The following is a 19,859-nucleotide window of genomic DNA, read 5'->3' as shown; positions in this document are numbered from 1 at the left end:
TGTCCCGGAATCGGCAAGAGACACATGAAGCGCGGCCAGATGGACACGCTCGCTGATGCGATGTTCAAGAGTAGCTAACGTGTTCCAGCATGCCCCTTTAGACAAATCCCGACTAGATTTATAGGAAACAGGTGACTCCCGCGCTGCCCTATCGACAGCGTCGCTAATCTGACTCATCCCTGGTACGGTAATTACGTCTAGTTGGGCGATCTCGGAGAGGAGAAACTCAAACGTGCGTGTTGCTGTGAGGAAGGAGTTGAAAGCTGCTGCTGTTCTATATTTGAAATCAAGCGCGTGAAAACTGCTACCAGGCAACCAAAGTCCGCAGAGATCCGGTGTGAACTCGTTGGGATCCGGAGTGGACAAACTGTACCAAGCGAAGCAAAACACCTGTTGGCATATGGCTTGAGCTCAAATTAACTACCGTAATTCCCCAAATATGAGACACATTTTTTTTCACCCCGATATGAAGGCCAAACGGCAACTAAAAAAACTTTTTTTTTTTTTTTCAATTGGACACCATTCGAGGAAGAACTGGGCAGATTCCATCCTTGTTCACACACAGGGATATTATTATATTATATTAAAGTTATGACTTCATCTGATTCAATTAACTCATTCAATCCCAAAGACGTGTTTTTGTTGTTTATTTTGTTTTTGAGAGCAGGCATTCAATTCCAGGTATGTTTTTCAATTCCCAAGTATTTTGCTAATGGGGGGGGGGGTGTCTAAAAACAGCTGGTAGTAGGTAATCAATTACTTTAGATAATTAAGAACTAAAGTAATACAAGTATTTATTGACTGAATGATTAAGGTTGAGGATTTAGGTATTTAAGTACTAAAGTAAGAATTACATTAGGTCCTAAAGTGCACAAGTAATAGATTATTTAGAGAAAAAACAAATTAATTACTACAGTAATTAATTCATTTAGGAAAAAAGTAGCTGGATGCCTGGACTCTTAAAATAAATAAATCAATCAAAAAAACTCAAAAATGTGTCTTTGGGATTGAATGAGCTGAGTGCACCAGTAAGTGAACGTGGAAAGGTATCCCATTTTACTCGTTTATTTATTGCTGTCTTTTGTTCATACACACATAATCGTAAACTTGGCAGAACACGGATCGTGCGCAACTTTGGATATTTATGGTAAAACGAAGTGGAAAAAACGACTACTTGGAGCGCATTCAACGTTACACTGGCGAGGCGTTCAACTGCCCGCTCACAATGTTGGAAATCTGAGCCACACTTAACTTGCAAGAAATATATAACTTGCGGATATGAACAAGAATTTACATAGATGAGATTTATTTTGTTTTGCTAAAATTTTTACATTACCGCCAAACTGTTGGTGCGTATTATACACGCTAACAGAAAATACCAGAATTGGACCCTAAAATTAAAGCTGCGTCCAACACACAGGTGTGTCATATATTTGGGGAATTACGGTCAAATACAGAAGCTCGGGAGAGAGCGTGAGAAGGTGTATTTGGTTTCGTCTGGCGCTTGTTTACGAAACTGCAAGCGAAAACAAAACGACCCCCTGTTCATACATTCCCGGCCAATTTATTTCCCCCGCGACTCCTCTATCAATAGAGCTCTTCATGCCATTTTTATCATGGCGGCATTTCTGGTTAGTGGTCCGAGTCATTGAAGGGATCCTCTGATGAGTGTTCTTATAACTTCATGACTTTGGAGAGAGGCTAGAGCAGAGCGTATGAGTCACTCTAGTAAAATGTGTGAGGCTACTGCAGAGATGACTGTGGTCCTACGATGACATCATCGTCACAGCTGGCCGTGTGGGTTCCTCTAAGGGGGGGGGGGGCCGCGTGCTGATGAGGCGGCCCAGACCACTGATATGATTCACAAAACAGGCCACTGATAGCAAACAGATCCCTCAAACATTTTCATCCTACTCTTTTTTTCCCCCGATCGAATGTTCTGTGAAAGTCATTCGACGAGTCTGCGCACGCGGCACATGGTCATGGCCTCTGACGAATCTCATCCAGCATCGTTTTCCATCCCGCTTTAAAGGGGTCTCTCTCTCTCTCGAGTAGATGTTCTCAAATAGGGGTGCGTGAAGGAAGGTACGAGATTTTAACAGGCGCCGCATCTAATTTAATGCCTTGTTATCGACCGAAAGGAACGATACAGGTTTTATTTCAAATTGAGAGCAAATTAATTGGAAGATGAACCAACCTAGCGCTAAATGATGTTGTAGTCAACATTGTCATTAGTGACAATTTTACATCAGATGAGTCAAAAAGTCAGTCAGTTTTTTCTTCTGGAGTCGCTGAATAAAATACACCACAAACCACAATGTAATTCTAAGGTGTAATATATCAGACGCAGATGGACCACTCAGGTTTTAAGTTATTTTTTTCCCCTTTCCATCCAAAAATGCTTTGCACTGTTCAGTGGGTACTTGAATGACAAAATCTTTTCAGAAAATTGTGTCACGACGCTTTTGTATAAAACTTACAAATGAAGACAATGTTCACCTATTTGTCACTACACCAAATTTAGCAATACCTTGCTCCATGTTCCAATGAATTTGCTCTTACTTTTGAAAGGAACATGTACCGTGTCCCTGTCATGGAACGGAAAAACACTAAGATTTGCAATTACATTTACTACGAGACGGATAACCGGAGCAGAAAACCAATGACGGGGCTCAAAGCGCCAAAGAGGAATTTGACGGGAAAAACCGGCAGCAGATGAAGTTAGAATTACCTTCTTCCTCATCTGTGTTTTGTTTCCGCTTTTTCCTCGATTTGGAATTCTTCTTCAGTTTCAGTTCCTGCTGCTCCAATATGAACCGAGTCACTGAAAAGAGAGACCGCGGCGTTAATACTTCCGTCTTGGACCGGATCCCATCCGCCCACCTCTCGAAAGGTCCATCCGCTCGACGACAAGTACGCAGAGGTGAGCGGGAGACTTTGACGCCACTTTTAGAAGGCTAAGGTTAAGAAGGCGACCCACCCTGCTGCTCGGTCTGAGACTCACATTTCTTGTCGCTGGTGGGCTCGGCGTGTCTCTGGATGTAGCCCTCCAGGTAACAGCGGAACTTGGGCGAGGGGGCGAAGAAGGCCAAGCTGACGGCCATCAGCTCCCAGCCCGCCGCCAGGCTCCTGGGGCTGGCGTTGCCCGTGGTCTGCCTCACCAGCTGCACGTACAATTCGTCCCGCAGGCCTTGCGTGTCCCAGCACTTGGTGACGATGAGCAGGGCGCAGTGGCGGCGGTCCAGACGGGACGGCCTGTCCCCCATGTAGGCCTGCACCAGCTTGAACATCTCGCAAGCCTCCTTCCTGACGGCGCGGTCGCTCGTGACCAGCATGGGCTTCTTGATGGAGCCTCGGTTCCAAGACAGCATGTTGGCGATGGAGACGCGGCGGCGGAACAGGCCCTGCGTGTGCATGTTGAGGTGCTTGCTGGCCCAGTCCTCCATGCCTTCGTCCGGGGGCGGCGGCTGCCGCAGCGTGGCGTAGGGGAACCGGTAGGGCGATTCGGCGGCTTTGGCTCCCTCGGGACCTTCTCGCTTGTCGTGGTCGGCGGGCCGGTGCGGGCCCAGGGAAGCGCTGCGCACGTCCGCCGCGTCTTTCTTTCTGCCGTCCAGCTGAGATTGGAGTTCAAGGGTGCTCACCTGCGAGGGAAGGTGACGTGAACGTGAGAGTCGGATGGATTCTTTTGGTATTCCTATTGTCGTTTCCGGAGAGAATTAATACAGCGTTCCTTCGGTTATCGTGAGGGTTACGTTCCTAAATCACACCTGCAGAAGGTGACATTTGTTTCGACTTTTTTTCTGTTGCGGCGTAGAAAAACAAATAATTACAAATGCTAGATCAGTTACGTTATTCTTTAACCTTTGTTTTCTATTATACTGTATATGTTTTTCTAATTACAGTAGTTCATCAATAGTAGTAGTTCATCAATCTTTCCCCTTTTAAATGAGACTGCCCACTTTTGTCCATGGTGAAATGCAGTCGAAACAGTAAGTTCACACAAATTGAACAATACATTAAAAATTAATAATTAATATAGAAAATGAAAACCTATTTTTTTATTGCTCTTTTGCAAGATACTTCTTTGTTTATTGTTCACGTTTCAAAGCAGTCAAACCTCCCACCAGACAGTTTATAATTTTGTCACAGTTGTTCTCTTATTTGAATACACTCAAACTTTTGTAGATTTAAAAAAAAAAAAACATTCATTTCAAAAATACAAATTAACGACCATTCATCCTTTTATCTGGGCAGAATGAACATTTTACAAAAACTCATTCACTGCTAACCCAGTAAAAAGGAGCTTTGATGTCTATAGCCACCATTGGCAATAAATGCTAGCTTTTAGAAAGAACAAATTTGGAATGGAATTCTTTTTGGCACCAAAATTTATATTTGAAGACCACAACAAATGAAGAAAAGCTCTATTTAGAAAATACACGCACTTTTGGGAGGATTAAAAGATATCTAACTTTATTAAAAACATGCATAATTATTCACTATTGCAAACATTTTTGCCCATAAATTGTTTTTTCCATCAACCTTTCACGTCACATATGTCAAACTGCTTTCAAACTTTCGTTAGTGTCTCGGTAAACTCGAGCACTTTTGAATTCCTATTGAGAAAGTTACATTGGATAAAAGGGACAAAAGCTGAAGAACCTTTTACATTACGCTGTGGAAAAAGGCATAGCTCATAAAAAAAATGAATTATTCATGGTTTGGTGGAAATGGCTGATGTTTAAACGTTTTCAGTTGAACAAGGTCAATCAAAGGTCTGACGGCAATAACAGAGAGGGAAAATACGGCATTCATCAATCTTGTAACTAGTGAGCCATGACCTTATAGTCGCTTGGTGTGTGTGTGTGTGTGTGTGTGTGTGTGTGTGTGTGTGTGTGAGCGATTTGCCAGCAGGTCTGAGTAAAATTCCAGGACATACTTAGTAAGGCCTGCTGCTTTTAGGCCAATAAGGTTCCATGCTTGTATGTCTCTTCAACTATTTTTCGTTGCCAAACTTGGAGCATATGGGCCGCAGCGTCCCTCCTTCCTGAATAAGGGAGGCCGTGTCCTGAATCTCAGCTTTGGCGCGGGCCCCAAATGTCCGAGCGCAGAGCTGGCGTACGACTATAAAGTACCGACAGAGTCGGGCAGATGGATGATGGCAGGTAATGCTTGGGATGCAGCTTGCCAATTCGGGAGATATTTGGTGGCGGCAACAAAAATCCTATATACTCTCCAACACGGTGGTTCTTTTTTAAGCCAAGGAGATTGCAAATGAGTCACAATCTCACACATTTTAACAAGAAGTTGTTTCATGTCCCAATCGGTGCGCTCTTAATTTGAAAAAGCCCTTTTTCTTTTCAAATGACGAGCAAATAAGTTGGAAGACGAGCCGAAAATAAAACAGTCACACAATTTATCTTCTGGAGTTGCTGAATAAAATACGCTGTGAGAGACCACAGCAAATGCAGTTCCCAAATTAGATAAATCAGAATCAGATACTCTGTTTTAAGTCTTTTTAATTTACGTCCAAACACACTTTACACTGGTTAGGGGGCGCCATCAAAAGAAGCTGAGAACCAGTCCTCTCGTGCATCAAAATATTTGTCCAGCCAAGTCACGACTACTGCTTGCTGTTCCAATTAATTTGCTCTTAAGTTGAAAAGAAACATGTTCCTGTCACCGTATTAAGAAGAATTAAATTTGATTTGCGGATACCTGCAGAAACCCAATTATAGACACATTTGTGCACATCAAATTGTCAAGATAGTGTTCTTTGGTAGCATAGTACAGTTCTATTGTAAATAATAATAATAAAAAAAAATCTCTAACTTCATTTTAAACAGTGCTTAAAAATGACAGACAGGTGGTGCGAGCTGGAATGTGAGGGGTTAGGGAATGATCCATTTTGTTATGGGGAGACTGGATTTTTAGGATAATAAAATTAAAATAGCCTACGCATTGCAAAATTAAGCTCCTGAAATATTTGCATAACATCATATTTCTAAAAGGTTTCTGCATTAATGCTTCTTTTTAAATATACTTTAAAAGCCTGAGTCCTGACAATTGAGGCGTAACAACGTTTGTGGATTTTAAGTGAGATTCAGCCATGAACCTGGAGGTCAGAAGCGAAGCGCGGAGAGTCCCAGTCCCTAACATGAATGCGTGCATTGGGTGAACTTAACAACGAGGAGGCTTACCTGGGAGGGTGGACCCGGAGTCTCAGGTGAAGACAAGCTGGCCTGGCTTGTCATGCTCATTTCCAAGGTATCAACTTTCTCATACGTCCTTTTCTGTCTTCCTGGTATCTCTAGAAGACTCACAGCAGCGTTACCCGCCTTAGCGAGCGAGCGGGAACCCCCGGCGACGTCCTCTCGAGACGAGCACTTGGCGGCCGACACCCCGCCTCCTCCCCCGTACCACCTTAGCGAGTCTACGGGGGAGCGCGTACGGGACGCGAGCGCTTTCTCGCCTAGTTCCTGATCCGGCCCGCCTCTCATTTCCCTCATGGTGTTGGAGCGACTTACTACCTCCCTCATCTCGGCCATGAGCCTTTCGTTGAGGGCGCACAGCTCTCCGCTGCTGCCGACGGAGCCGGGCCTGCCTCCCGCGCCGCCGGCTCCCATCCTTCTTCTGCTCTTCCTTCGCAAACTGGGCGAGGGCCCGGTGGAGTAGCCCGAGTCTTGGTAGTTCGCCGTGGCCTGAGGCGTGGACGAGGCGAAGTCCTGCGAAGCTTGGCTGCTCTGCCGACTGTGCCGCGCCTCCATGGCGCGCTGCACCGTGGCCTCCAGGACTCGCCAGTTCTGCTTCTTATCCAGTGAGCTCGGACCCGGGGCTCCCGTTTCCCGGTCCCGCGACTGACCTCGGACTTGGGGCAAAGAGTGAGCCTGCGACTGGGGCTGGGCGGGGACCGCGTCCTGCCGGGATGTCGGCGAGGGGGTACGCGGAAGAACTGGGGAGCCGGCGAGGAGCTGCTTGGGGTCCACGTTGATCATATGCTTGATGCACTCCAGACCAGCTGGGCTGTAGTCCGAGGCGGAGGGATTTCTCCTGTGCCTGGAACCTGGAAGAGACGGGCCGGGGTGCTGGAGAAGTCTGGGTTTCTGGAGACTATGGGAGGGAGTGGGGCGAGGCGGTTGTTGCCCAATGAAAAGATGCGCACCTTCCACCTCCATGTCTATCGGGGGTTCGTCATAAATGGGGCAGTCTGTGACTGGCTCGTCATAGATTGGGGCCCCGCAGGCATACTGGGGGGACACCGGACGCGGCGTGCTGCTCTGCGACCTCTGGATGTGCGGGCTAGCTTGAGCGCCGTCCGACGTGACTAAACAAAAGCTGCCGTTGCTGGCTTTTCTCAGGTGATGGGCCTGGCGGGGGTCGGCTGACATTTTGCCAGAGGGGGCGGTCTTATATGCCTGGGTGGAGCCTAAGCATCCTCCTTGGGCCTTGGTGTTGGATGGGTGTTGGGCGCAAGTGTTGGTTTTGTTGAGCGCACTGTGCTGGATGAGTTGTTGCTGTTGCGGCGCTGGGCTCGGCTGGCTCCGATTCATGCTGCTCACTTTTACCAGCATTGCTGCCTTAGAACCTGGCGTTGGCTGCCATCTTTGAGGCGCGTCCCTGAGGGAAAGACAGGCGCAAAGTAACATGTCAGTGATAAACAGAATGCAATAGAGTAGAATAGAATACAGTGCCTTTATTGCTTATCAACAAAACAATGACAACAAATTTGAGCGTGCTGCTCCCATTGGTGCATATTAAATACATATGAACAAGAAATAGAATAAATATTCTGGAATAAAAAGAAACAATCAAGACATAGACCAATATATTTTTTTTCAAGACATCATCCAGGTTTGATTTATTCATAAATAAATCCTGTACAAAATGTTGCGGCAATAATAATCCGTACTGACTTTAAATCAGTTTTAAAGCATGTAAACCTATCAGAAATTTCGGAGTGTAAGAAGCTACTTTGTCTCAAGCTTTGAACCCAGCGGCTTAGAGTCCAGTGCAGAATATCTATGTGTGTTTATTTTTTATTTATTTTTTGACTAGCCACCAGGGTGCAATCTCCCTCTAAACAAAGGGAAACAAAAGAAGACGCTATACAAGTATTGATTTAGAGTTTGAACTGCTCTCCATTAGTAAACACATCAGGCATGTTATTGTTGTTTTGGTGCAGTATTCTAACAATTGATCAATAACGGTGCTGCTCTTATTTCTAAATGTGCAGGTATCTTCAATCTGTGTTGAAGGCATGATGTTGCTGTAACCAGTCAGTTTGGAAAAAAAACTAAAGTTTTCAATAAAACCTACAGCTTTTGTCTTATAGTCCAGTACAGCCTACATATGACAAAATAATTCTCTGTTCAGTATGTGTTGAAGACATGTTGTAACCTGCCATTTAAAAAAAAAATAGAACTTCCATGTACCATATTTATGCGTAAATATCCGATGTCACAACCTGCAGTCTGTTGTGGCCCATACATGACAACAATACGTTTTATGCAAATTTCTGTTGGTGTGCCTTATAATTTGGCATGGTTTATAATCTAAAAAATACGATGCTGTCAGCAAATTAAAATTATTAATTCAATATAGAAAGGGTGACCTCTGGACAAGTCAGAATCGCAGTATATTTCCTTAGCTTAGGTCTAAAGGTTAATTCTTCTCCTTTTGGTTGAGCAGCTGAACAAACGACCAGCAATCTGGACTTGCTGCTTTTGTGCGCTTGTCGTAAAATCTTACCCTGAAATGAAGATTTATCATTCAACACACCCCTTAAACCAATTATTCAGTTCAGTTCAAACCGCGAGCTAAAGCTGATTAGGCGTGAGGAATAAACATGTGACGCGACATACGTACGATAAGCATCGACAAGGTCATAAGTGGAAGACACACTTACCTTAATACTCTTCCCTCAACACTGATTTGATTAATTATCCCAAAGTTGATCACCTCCTGTCGTGCTAAACCAAACGTGCAGGTACAAAATCACAGCAAAGTTTCTCGTTTTCCAAGAGCACTAAGAATCCGTTGGGAAATGGGCCGTAACGGCAGGAAGAGGACGCAAAGGGAGGCGGGGAATGAGGCAAAGTGAACCCCCCCGCTCCTTCCCACAACCCTGGAACAATGCTGAAACAATCCCCCAGAGGTCCAAAGTCCAACGGCAAACTTCCTTTAAGCCCTCCTAGCTAAAACTAAGCTTCTCTCACTGGTGTTCTCTCTTGGCCCACAGCTTGAGTCACACCACTTCAGGAGTTTGATTGGCTCTTGTCTTCAAACGCTCGCACAGACCCGGCGTTTAAGTGAGGCCTAGAAACAGCTGGGCGCACAGCACCTGGCACCTCACCAAAACTGCGGGGACGGCACCAAAGTCCTATCTTCGCAGACACCAATTAAGACAGTTTACTAGCTAATACACAAAAGGGCGCAGACATGCGTGAAAACGAGAAGATCTAACGGGGCTCCATCCAAATCACCACTGTTTGTTTGTCACAAGTAAGTGTGACATTGCATTTATAGGGGGACGATGAGGGACAGCCGTGACATTGACGAGACATTGTTTGTACTCTTTGAAGCGCGCTACGTTTCGTCACCGTGGTCATGTCGAGATCTATGAGGTGAGACAAACATGACATGAGTTATTCCCACCCTGGCAGTAAACACACGGCTGACGACTTGGCGTCAGTATGCGAGCAGACCTCACGCGCCAGAGGACTACAAGCAAATTCCCCTTTCTTATGTGCAAACAAATCAACTTATCATAACACCAGCTTCCTGCAGGAATACAATCAACAGACATTTCGGGTGAGAAATCCTAAGCTTCATGATTCAATTTGCTTTGGCTAAACATACAAATATACATAACATTTTGCTTGGTTAAAGCACATTTTCACTAAAGAATATTTTGAAAATGCTCATTTTTAAGTGCTTTTCAGCCTATAAACCCACCAACAAAAATTTAACATAAAATTATTTTGTCATGTGTGGGCTGTACTGGACTATAAGACAAAAGCTGTAGGTTTTATTTAAAACTTTGTTTTTGCCAAACTGACTGGTTACAGCAACATCATGCCTTCAACACATATTGAAGATACTATACCTACACATTTAGAAATGAGAGCAGCAAGAGCCGAAAATCGATTAGAATACTGCACCAACACAACCATAACATACCTGATTATGTTTACTAGCGGAGAGTTGTTTATCTGGTGGCGAGTAAAATCGCAGTTCAAATTCAAAAATTAAATATTTTGATAGCGTCGTCTTCTGTCTCCCTTTGTGTACCAAGAGATTGCCCCCTGGTGGCAAAATAAGCATGCAGTGCTCAATTGCCTTGTATTAGCTCCTGTGTCAGCTCCTCTCCATAAAAAAACGCATTTGACCAGAATTTCATTATTAAGTATACTACTATATGCATATTTTCATTACTATAAATCAAGAACAACCATTTTGGGGGTCAAAAGTGTAACTATAAATTCCTGAAATAATAATAATAAGAAGAAGAATAAAAAAAAAAACTATGATGTGAGAAAATCCAACTAGTGAGAAACTGGAGACAAATGTGTGGGTGACCCGAGACACAAGGGGACGTTAAGGGCATGTGTAAATGAGAAGGGGTGGGGATTAGTCGTGGGAGAGTGCGGCAAGGGAATGAGTGAGAAGGCTGGCATTCCACGGATCTCTTTCAAGTGGCCTCCGTGGCTGAGTGGGGAGTCTCGCACAATGCGCGGCTGTGCCATCGTCACGGAGACGCCTCGGCAAGCGGCAACGGCCGAAAGGCGGCAAGGTGGGGGAGCAGCGGCCCCAAGCCGGACCCCAAACTTTAAGCCTAAGAGTTGCTCGAAAATGCTCAACAACACCAAATAAACCATAGACCGAGTTTGTAAACCAAGCTGGCTATCTCTGAGACCGTGCGGGTGTGAGGCACCAGAGCTGCTAAGCCTAACTGAAATTTGCTGACTGTTAAGTTGATTTGCTGCCTGTGAAGCCAATCAGATTACTATGCGGGTTTCCCAAAGGGCCTCTAACTTCATTTCATCTTAGACTTCTCTGATGCATAAAGGTATATCACATGCTCACGTCAAGCTCTGAAAGGTCATCGAAACTGAATTGGAATTTGTTTTTTCTTGCAGCCTAAATGTAGCAGCCATATTCCGGAGATAAAGGTCATCTCACAGATGCTGTGACAGCAACAGTATGCAGCATATTTAGTTTCAAAATAAAAGTAAATTAATTGGAATAAGAAGCTACTTACTACTAAAATTGTGTAAATGACCCCTTTGTAAATCATTCTATGCCTTTAAGTTTTTAATGCTGTGAAAGCAGCAGTACATATTCTTTCAAATTAAGAGCAAATAATTGGAACATGAATCAACTTCTTGTTAGTGTGTTGTAGTGTGTAGTGTCCAAACTAAGAGCAAATTGATTGGAACAAAGTATTGCTAAAGTGTGCGATGGTGAGTTCTTTGCAAATTATAATATGCCTTTATTTTTCCAATTTTTTTAAATGTGTGTGACAGGAAGAGTACATTTTTCTTTTCAAATTAAGAGCAAATTAATTGGAACACAAATTGAAACACAAATCAAATTATTGCTAAGATGTGTAATAGCATTCCTTAGTGAATCCTTATTTTCCTTGATCTGGTTTAGTTCTTAATACCATGACAGGAACAGTAGGTTATTCTTTTCAAATTAGGAGCAAATGAATAAGAACATTACGCAACTTAATGCTAAAGTGTGCTATGGTGACTCATCTATACATCATGCCGTGCCATTATATTGTTCAGTCCTATGCATTATCAATGCAATTTTCAGAGCTCGAGATTAAACCGATTATATGAAATATTTAGCGAGAGAAAGGGGTAGCAAATCACTGATTTGTTCTCTCTCTATTGGTCTATTTGTGTTTTTACAAATTATCAATCAATCTAAAGTGTGAAATACTACTTTGATGATGCAATGCTAATGGTTGAACAAACGTATGTTATTTTGGGGTCTCCTGAAGAGTGAAGGAACAAAATTTCAGCCCGTCGCCAACGCATACAGTGTATCGTTTTTTTTTTTTTTTTTAAAGAGATAAAAGGGGATTTTCAAAAATACATGGTGGGAATAGTGTCTGGAAAAACAGGAGTTATTATTAACATTGGCTAAAAAGAAAAGAGGAAATGAATTTTGTACAGGCCAGGCGTCTGCTGCACGAACATCTGAGAGAGATGGCCAATGGGATCAAGGCTATGGACGTGCGAGAACCAAAGTGGAAAATAAAAGCATTTTGATGAGTCCAGTCGTCTTATTTTTTTAAATAAAATATTTGCGGCTGCTTTTTCCTTGTTGAAAACATCTCCTGAGAAGCACCTGTCACGCAACAGCTGAAGTGACACACCTCCATTTGAGCCAAGATGTCTACCAGCTGTGCATATCTTTGGCTCTGGCTACTCGGGGGTCGCAGGATCATATTGAACTGTTTGGAGGAAGCAAAACCCGGGGGACCCACCTCTGCTATTTGAAAGTGTATCTCCAGCAATGTTAAAGACCAATAGCTCGATTACGTCATGCCGTTCGTCGTTCAAAAATAGGCCCAGAGTCTGAACAACAGTGCAATCCAGAAATAGAGGAGAGCTATTAATAAATAAAAGCCCATGTAGGAATGAGAGTCAGTAATTTGAGAAACGCAGTTTACAAAAAAAGTGTTTTTTTTTTTTTGCCTTTGCTACCCATTTATTTAGCATACGTCAGGTAGAAGTCAAGCTAACCGCTGCAACTTCAAAATGAACTTTTCCAGATAACATATGGATATTAAAGCCTTGGTAAAACTTTTATTTTGAAATAGACTCCAGAAGTGATTGCTAATTATGCTAACTGAGGGGGCTTAATCACATGTTGCAAGCGATTAGCGGCTGATCCAACGTTAGCGCGCTAGCAGCGGCAAGTAGTATCAGATGCTTGCAGTGTTAGCAGCTAGCAGCACTCAACTGCCACTTTTCAAAAGTTAATAAGTTAATACCTGTCAATGGCTCAACTGAACCAGTTGCCGTTCCTACTGATCACTTTTTTAACCAATCAGACTTGTTTGAATGTGTTGTTACAGCCAGCAAAAATCACAACTGTGGTTTTGACATCATTTCGTTTCATAAAGGATATTTGTCTGGAACCTCAGAGGTTATTAACATAGTAAAATACTCTGCTGTTCAAATTTCCGTCCAAAAAATTATATTATCTAAAATTAAATGATATAGGTGATGTATGTATATATATATATATATATATATATATATATATATATATATATATATATATATATATAAATATATATATATATATATATATATATATATATATATATATATATATGATATTCTAATACCAAAATATCTAATAGCTGCAGTCCTAGTTCCATGTAGAATAGTTGCTACATAATCTAAATTTAAAACTTAAAAGTGGACAATAGAAACCATCTGATGAAGATTAAAAAAAACAAAAAACAAAACAGTCTCTTATAGGGCAAACTGACATGTGTCACAGGAGAGAGAAAAAAGGAAATGTAATTGGCCATTATAGGCAGACTCGCAAAACATAATGTGGAAAAAGCAGAAAATGAGCTAACCACACCAGAGGCTGAGAGATTAAACGAGTCCTTCCAGTGAACATAAAAGGCGGCGGTCGTATCCTTAAGCGCGTCGGCAGATGAAAAGCACTAAAGTTCCTCTGTATACTGTACATGTTGACAAAACGTGACTCATTAAGAACGTTATCAAACCCGTAAAACACCCCCTTGTTTCCTCAATGAGCCTGCTGATTACTTCTACATGACTCATTTCCAGACAAACTTGAGCACATGGAGCGTACCCAGTCTTGTTTTGACATTTGACACCTTTGCTGAACATTCACTCCCAAAGACGTATTTATACGTTTTTTAAAGGAGTCCAGAAATTCAATACCGAGGTAACTATTTATGTATATTTTTTACATTTTTTTTTGTGTTTGGCTTGAGAATCTAAAATAGGCTGGCACTGGATGAAAAATCCTCTCAACTTACTGTGATAAGAATTCTAAAAGAAATCTCGAGGTTAGCCAGTTATCCATGAGTTAGTCGAGAATAATGCCGGATTGTAATATACAAGAGATTTGTCACATGGTTCAGTCATGCAATGTCTTTCTGCTAAAGAGAAAGCTTTACGTTGAGCTAGAGATTTGAAGCCATGGGTTTTGAGAGTGAGCCTTTGTTGTTCTTAGCGGTTCATTATACACCCATGACTTGTCCATATGACAAAAGTGTACCGCGACCCACTTGAACAACAGGCCGTTTTACACTAAAGTGCCTTGAGTCAGCTTGTGCTGCTCTCCTCAAGCATGGTCTGCAAAAGCCCAAACACACACACTTGTGCCATGGTAATCAAAGCTTACAATATGGATGGATGGTGAGAGGCAAAAAAACTATTAGGCACACCAGGTTATAAGGCGGGCTTTCAATAAATGCCCTATTTCAAAACTGTTTTCATATAGAAGGCGCACTGCATTATAAGGTGCATAGAATAGAAGCTACAATAGTGGCTGGTTGAGTTATCCATCCCCTCGAATGCCAACAAAACAATCAGATAAGTTAAACTTTTCATTCAGAAAACAAGAATAAAAAGATGATTTGTGGAAAGCACTATCTGAGAAATGGGGGAAAAAAAAAAACTTGTGGTTACATTAAAGGCTGTTTAGATTAATGCCACGACGAAGCAAAAGTTTAAAAGAATATAATTATGTTTCAATTCAATATTAAACTTATGTAACTTAATTTTTTAAATTGCAGCCAAAAACCTTAAAATATATTGTTTTGTTGATTTAAAAAGTTGCGCCTTGCCCCCATATAAATCACTTAAAAATTGGAGTATGTATCATGTATCAAAATTTCAAACAGAGTGTTATATACAAGTAATTGTAAAAAATACATTTGAACTGAAATGCAGAGGTAAAACAAAGAAGTTACATGGCCAAGTTATTTATTTATTTTTTTTCATCCAAGGCCAAGTTATTTATTTTTTTTCATCCAACAAAAATGAAAACTCAAGACTTATGCTTATGTATGACTTATGTATGAGGCGCACTGGATTATATGGCACACCGTTATCTTTTGGTGCGCCTTGTAGTGCGTAATATACGGTATGTGAAGCCCTGACTGATGACAGGATTGTCTTAATGTTAATTTTCATCCGTTTTGAGCTGTCACATTTCTTTTGGCTTATCTTGCGATGTTTCCTAATTACGGGCCAAGTCTAGTGAGCATATTGGTGAAATATGGTATCGAGCCCTGGCGGGCAAAACACTGGTCAGTTTCTGACGAACACAGCTGACCATTCTTCTTTTTTTTTTTTTTTTAGGAATTTACAGAAGGAGTTCTGGGAAAGTTGGAGTCACCAGGGCAAAGTGGAACCCAGCGGGTAGTTTTAATCCTCCATACATGATACACAGCAAAGTCTCCATTACGAAGACATGACTAAGCAATTAGTTCATCCTGTAATTCCCTGTAATCCTAAATGATAAGGCCGGAGAAACTCATGAGCGTGAACGCGCCAAAGTCACCATGGCGCGTCCTTTGAAAATGTAGCGGCCTTGCCTTGTTTGTATGCAGCTGGAATGTAGCGGCTCGCCTTGTTATTAATCGCAGGCAACGCTCTCTCGCTTGCCTCTCGTGTAACCGCACAGACGCTCATACTTAAGAGGCCTTTACAGTCTTTTGATGGCCCGGAGCTTAGATTTGTTTTAGGAAAATAAAATAGCAGTGGAGCGGAGCAGCTCAGGCTGCCGGTCAGCACACAGAAGGACACAAGGAGGGTTGCGATGGGCCGTTTGCCAGACGAAACACAAGTGGCATGCGCGGAATCTAAAAGGGAGGAGATGGTGGTTAAGACGAGGCCACAACGTGAAGCATATGATGGGATCCTTCAGTGACTTACTGTTCGGGGGCCGTTCTGCATCAGAGGCCAAAGTTGCGCTCCGCGATATGTACGTGATATCGACGGTAAGCATTTTTCAGTCTGGGCCGACGCAGATTACCGCTAGTCCAGGAGGTAGGGAATCGATATTTAAAGCCGATATTCATTTCAAGGAATCAAGGGATATTTATTGCGGTAAAAGGGAACATTTTTTAATACAGACTCTAAGACTTAACTTCTACTACCCTCTTTAAACCAGTGCTTCTCAATTATTTGTTGCAAAGGCCCCCAAGGAAAGAGAGAACGTTTGCCTGCCCCCCCGTTCGCTGCAGTGACTTTAAATGAGATCATTTATGAGATTGTATCCCTTTTAACATGAACAAAAAAAGCCATTTAAACCAACTTAAAACAGATGTTTGCTTTCTACCAGGTTAATACAGGTTACAGCTTATTCTGAATCTGAAAAAAAAAAAAATAGTGGGGCATAAAGCCATATATGGCTTTCACTACTGATTGGCTCTAGCTCCTGCACTGCTAACCATTGGCTCTAGCTCCTGTACTGTTAACCAATCAGAGGCTGCTATGGGCGGTACCGTGCTGGAGCAAGGCCAGTGAACTAGAGAAGTGCAGGGCAGGCTTATTAGAAGCATAATTTACCAACCGTAATATTAATAAAATAGGCTGATGCTGAAATGCACCAATATGGGGAATATTAGCCCCGATGATGGGCCCGACCGATAATCGATCCGTCCCAAATATGTACAGTATAACCGAGCATTCCCAGCATTTGGTAGCCATTTGCTGATAGAGTTGAATTTGGTTCACGGAGAAATGAAAGCAAAGAACATATGGAACTGCTAGATAAGTGACGGCAAATGGAAACACAGTTTGAGATTGACCCAACTGGTCAAATGTCAAAATAACGCTTGGAGTTCTCATTTCAGAAACATTTGAGAGCAATTATGACCACATTCTAGCATCACAATTTCCCCTGGAAAGCCGATCCACGAATGATAAACCGCAATTCCCACTCCACTTAGTGTGCAGACGACTGGAGTCTTATCTGGGCTTACCTCTGCGGTTCTTTGTGTTCGTTGCCACATCCGTCTGCTTGTGATCTGACATCCACTGCAGGGTCCAGCTCTGGGTTGGGAGCCACTTTAATTGTCTCGGGGTTGTCCCCATCTTGCTCAGGGAGTGAGGTGCACGGGCCCTGGCTCCCGACACTGCTGAGACTCCCCGTGGTCCCGTGCTGCTGCCTCTCCACGCTGACGGCCGCCTGCTTGGCCTCGGTGCAGCGCTTCATTGCCTGAAGCTGGGAGAGGGGCACGATATCTGCCCCCTGCGGCCGATGCCAGACCGTACGGCGCCCCGTGGAGTTGTAGTAGTAGAAGCGGCCACTTTGGGGGTCAAAGAGCTCCCACCACTGGTTACCATCTGCTTGGCGAACGGGAGCGCCTCGAGGGGGATCCCAGCCACATTCGCCGGTGGTCAAGTTCACGTACATGCGCTCGCGCGAGCGCGGCTCCAGGATCTCCACCCAATCAGAGCTGGATGAAAACAAATATGATAAGTGCCTTTTATTATTGTAAATTGGACATTTACAACAGACGTTACAGTGTTCCCTCGTTTTTCGCAGTTAATGGGGAACGAAACCCCCCCGCGAAAAGTGAAAAACCACCATTTTAAAGAGGCACTCCCACAAGAAATGGGCACTCCTACAAGACACGTGATTGGCTCCCGGCGTGACGATCGACGAAAGACGGCAGGAGTTGTAACCAAGTCCATATTCAAATTCATTCCTTCTTGGTGCCCCCATCTTGTAGGAGTGTCCCTCGAGTGAAGGCTTCCATTGTTTCCAAATACCCATGTAGCAAACAAACAAAAAAATGTGTGAGCTCTACCTGCACGTGTACATGCTTGGAGTGATGTCATTTATTTGGAAGCTACTAGGCAACAGTGTAGTGATGGCGCTTGTGTGTTTGTCCTGAATTAAGGTGACAGGTGGCCGCACGCCCAGCGAGCCAGCAGGCATAGAATCCGCAGGGCACAAAAGATAAACGTACGGGGCAGAGTGCTGCTAACACAAAAACCACTGCGCTTCGCTACAATCACAGAGGAACAACAGCCAACTCAGCAAAATACATGTACACAACAAAAATGAGACAGTAGCGCGGCCCAAAAGTTAAAATACTGAAACTAGAGAAGGGGAAAACCCAAGTTCTAGAAAAATACAAAGGGCACAGATAAGCCATGAAAATGGACATAAACGCAGACTATGGACCATATCCTTCTCTTTGTATTTCATGACATATTCCTGGTAGCGCGATAACTAAGTGGTCGTGCCATCTAGAACGTTGTCACCACTTGGGTGAAATTTCAGCTCCTGGTGACTTCTTTCGATGCCTGGCCTTTGATGTGAAATGCCTGTGATTGGTCACAATACTGAATATTTGGTACATGAGGAAATGTGTCACGTATAGTACAAAAATAAAAGAATAAACAAACACATTAACATTCTTGTTTTTCTTTAATTATTCTTAGTGCCCCGTCACCGCTGAGCTATTTTTAAGACACTGCAATGCACTTCAATGAATGTCCACTGGGAGGCACACTGGACTGAGAAAAATCCTCTAAATTAGTGATGTGGTATGGTTTCAAAATAACATGGAACGTTATCACTTGGAGCCATTAATATTTTACAAATAAGCAAGTTCGTTTGACTAGCTTGAGCATAAATTTGTGTATTTAATCAAAAATGATAACTTTCGCGTTTTGAGAGCCATCTTATAAGAGCGTGCTAAGCAACAATTTGTTTTCAATAGCTAACGCTTCATCCAATCATCTCAATTGGTGACGCTTCGTCCAATCATCTCCCAGAAGTGGGTCACATCATCAAAATTCAGCGTATTTATTGGTTTTGACACGCAAATGTGTCATGTCTTCCAGCAAAGAAAAAAATCAGTGTTTGCTATCTAATTATTTTCAAAGAGGCGGCCAGTTCAGTCAAGTCTGCAAACAGCAAATCATTTTATGCTGTTTAAACACCTTCTTTGTTAGATTAAGCAAAAAAGAAAAAAGAAAGAGAAAAAAAAACGCTCATTACTGGTTATAGACAGCATTAGCGATTATTATAACCTTGACTCTTTACCACCGCGGTAAACATTCGACAATGTTAACAGACCGTGCCTAATGCCATTTACTACATAACAGAAAAGTATGTGCAGTGCCGCTTTGTTCTGTTACGGCTCCTGTTGCATGTTTTCAACTAAGCTTAATAGTCAACATAAAGTCCTCCCAAAAATACGATCCAGCAGCAAGATTTTCATCTATTTTAACAGGAAAGCTTGGAGTGACTTATCCGTACCTGTTCACCAAGTAAACAAATTAGAAGACATATTTTGGTTGCAACTAACAAAAGAGAGGATGTAGGAGTGTCCGTCACACTTTCCATCCATGTGTCTGCCTTCTCTCCACTGGGAGACCATCTGCTCTTATCCCACACACCAACAAAAACAGCCCTGACCTTCTGCTCCTCAATGTGCACGTTGTTTTTTTATGCCACCTTTTAATTGTGCAACTGGGGAAAACACCATGTCCACAAATTTATTTTGCAACCTTTTTTTTTTACCAAGCATTTTTACATTTGGATATGGCAGCGTAAAGAGAATGTTTAAAAATGCATGAAATCCAACCTCTTATCGGAGCAAGGACTCGAAACCAAATAAGGATTTAAAAAAAAGCATTGAGAACTTGCCAATGTGACCAGTCTAAAGTGACAGATTATATATACACATCATAGAAATACACAGACAACAAAGACACATTAAAAATTGGAAATTTTGCCTCACTGAATTTGCCTCACTGTTTTAAATGACAGTTGGACGCGGCAAACACAATCAGGAAACAATTCAATGCTTGTGACGTTTTCAG

At 42.7% G+C, this 19,859-nt stretch overlaps 1 protein-coding gene across 4 annotated transcripts in view; it reads right to left on the bottom strand.

Moving 5' to 3' along the window:
* arhgap46a (Rho GTPase activating protein 46a) overlaps window positions 1–19,859 on the bottom strand; it is a 39,003-nt gene that overhangs the window by 4,623 nt on the left and 14,521 nt on the right. For 2 of the 4 annotated variants that reach the window (XM_088424068.1, XM_088424067.1), the window contains exons 2-5: window positions 17,000–17,476; window positions 6,201–7,617; window positions 2,981–3,641; window positions 2,732–2,824 (exon numbers count right to left, since the gene is read on the bottom strand). In XM_088424068.1, coding sequence (XP_088280194.1) covers window positions 2,732–2,824; window positions 2,981–3,641; window positions 6,201–7,617; window positions 17,000–17,476 — 2,648 coding nt within the window. Of the gene's footprint in view, window positions 1–2,731; window positions 2,825–2,980; window positions 3,642–6,200; window positions 7,618–8,905; window positions 9,146–16,999; window positions 17,477–19,859 lie in introns of those variants that run through there. The other 2 variants (XM_088424069.1, XM_088424070.1) reach the window with 2 other exon arrangements.

The sequence above is a fragment of the Hippichthys cyanospilos genome, chromosome 9 (assembly GCF_059441005.1).
Source record: "Hippichthys cyanospilos isolate Australia breed blue-spotted pipefish chromosome 9, RoL_Hcya_1.0, whole genome shotgun sequence".
Classification (NCBI taxonomy): Eukaryota; Metazoa; Chordata; class Actinopteri; order Syngnathiformes; family Syngnathidae; genus Hippichthys; species Hippichthys cyanospilos.
This window is presented reverse-complemented; position numbering and strand designations above follow the sequence as displayed.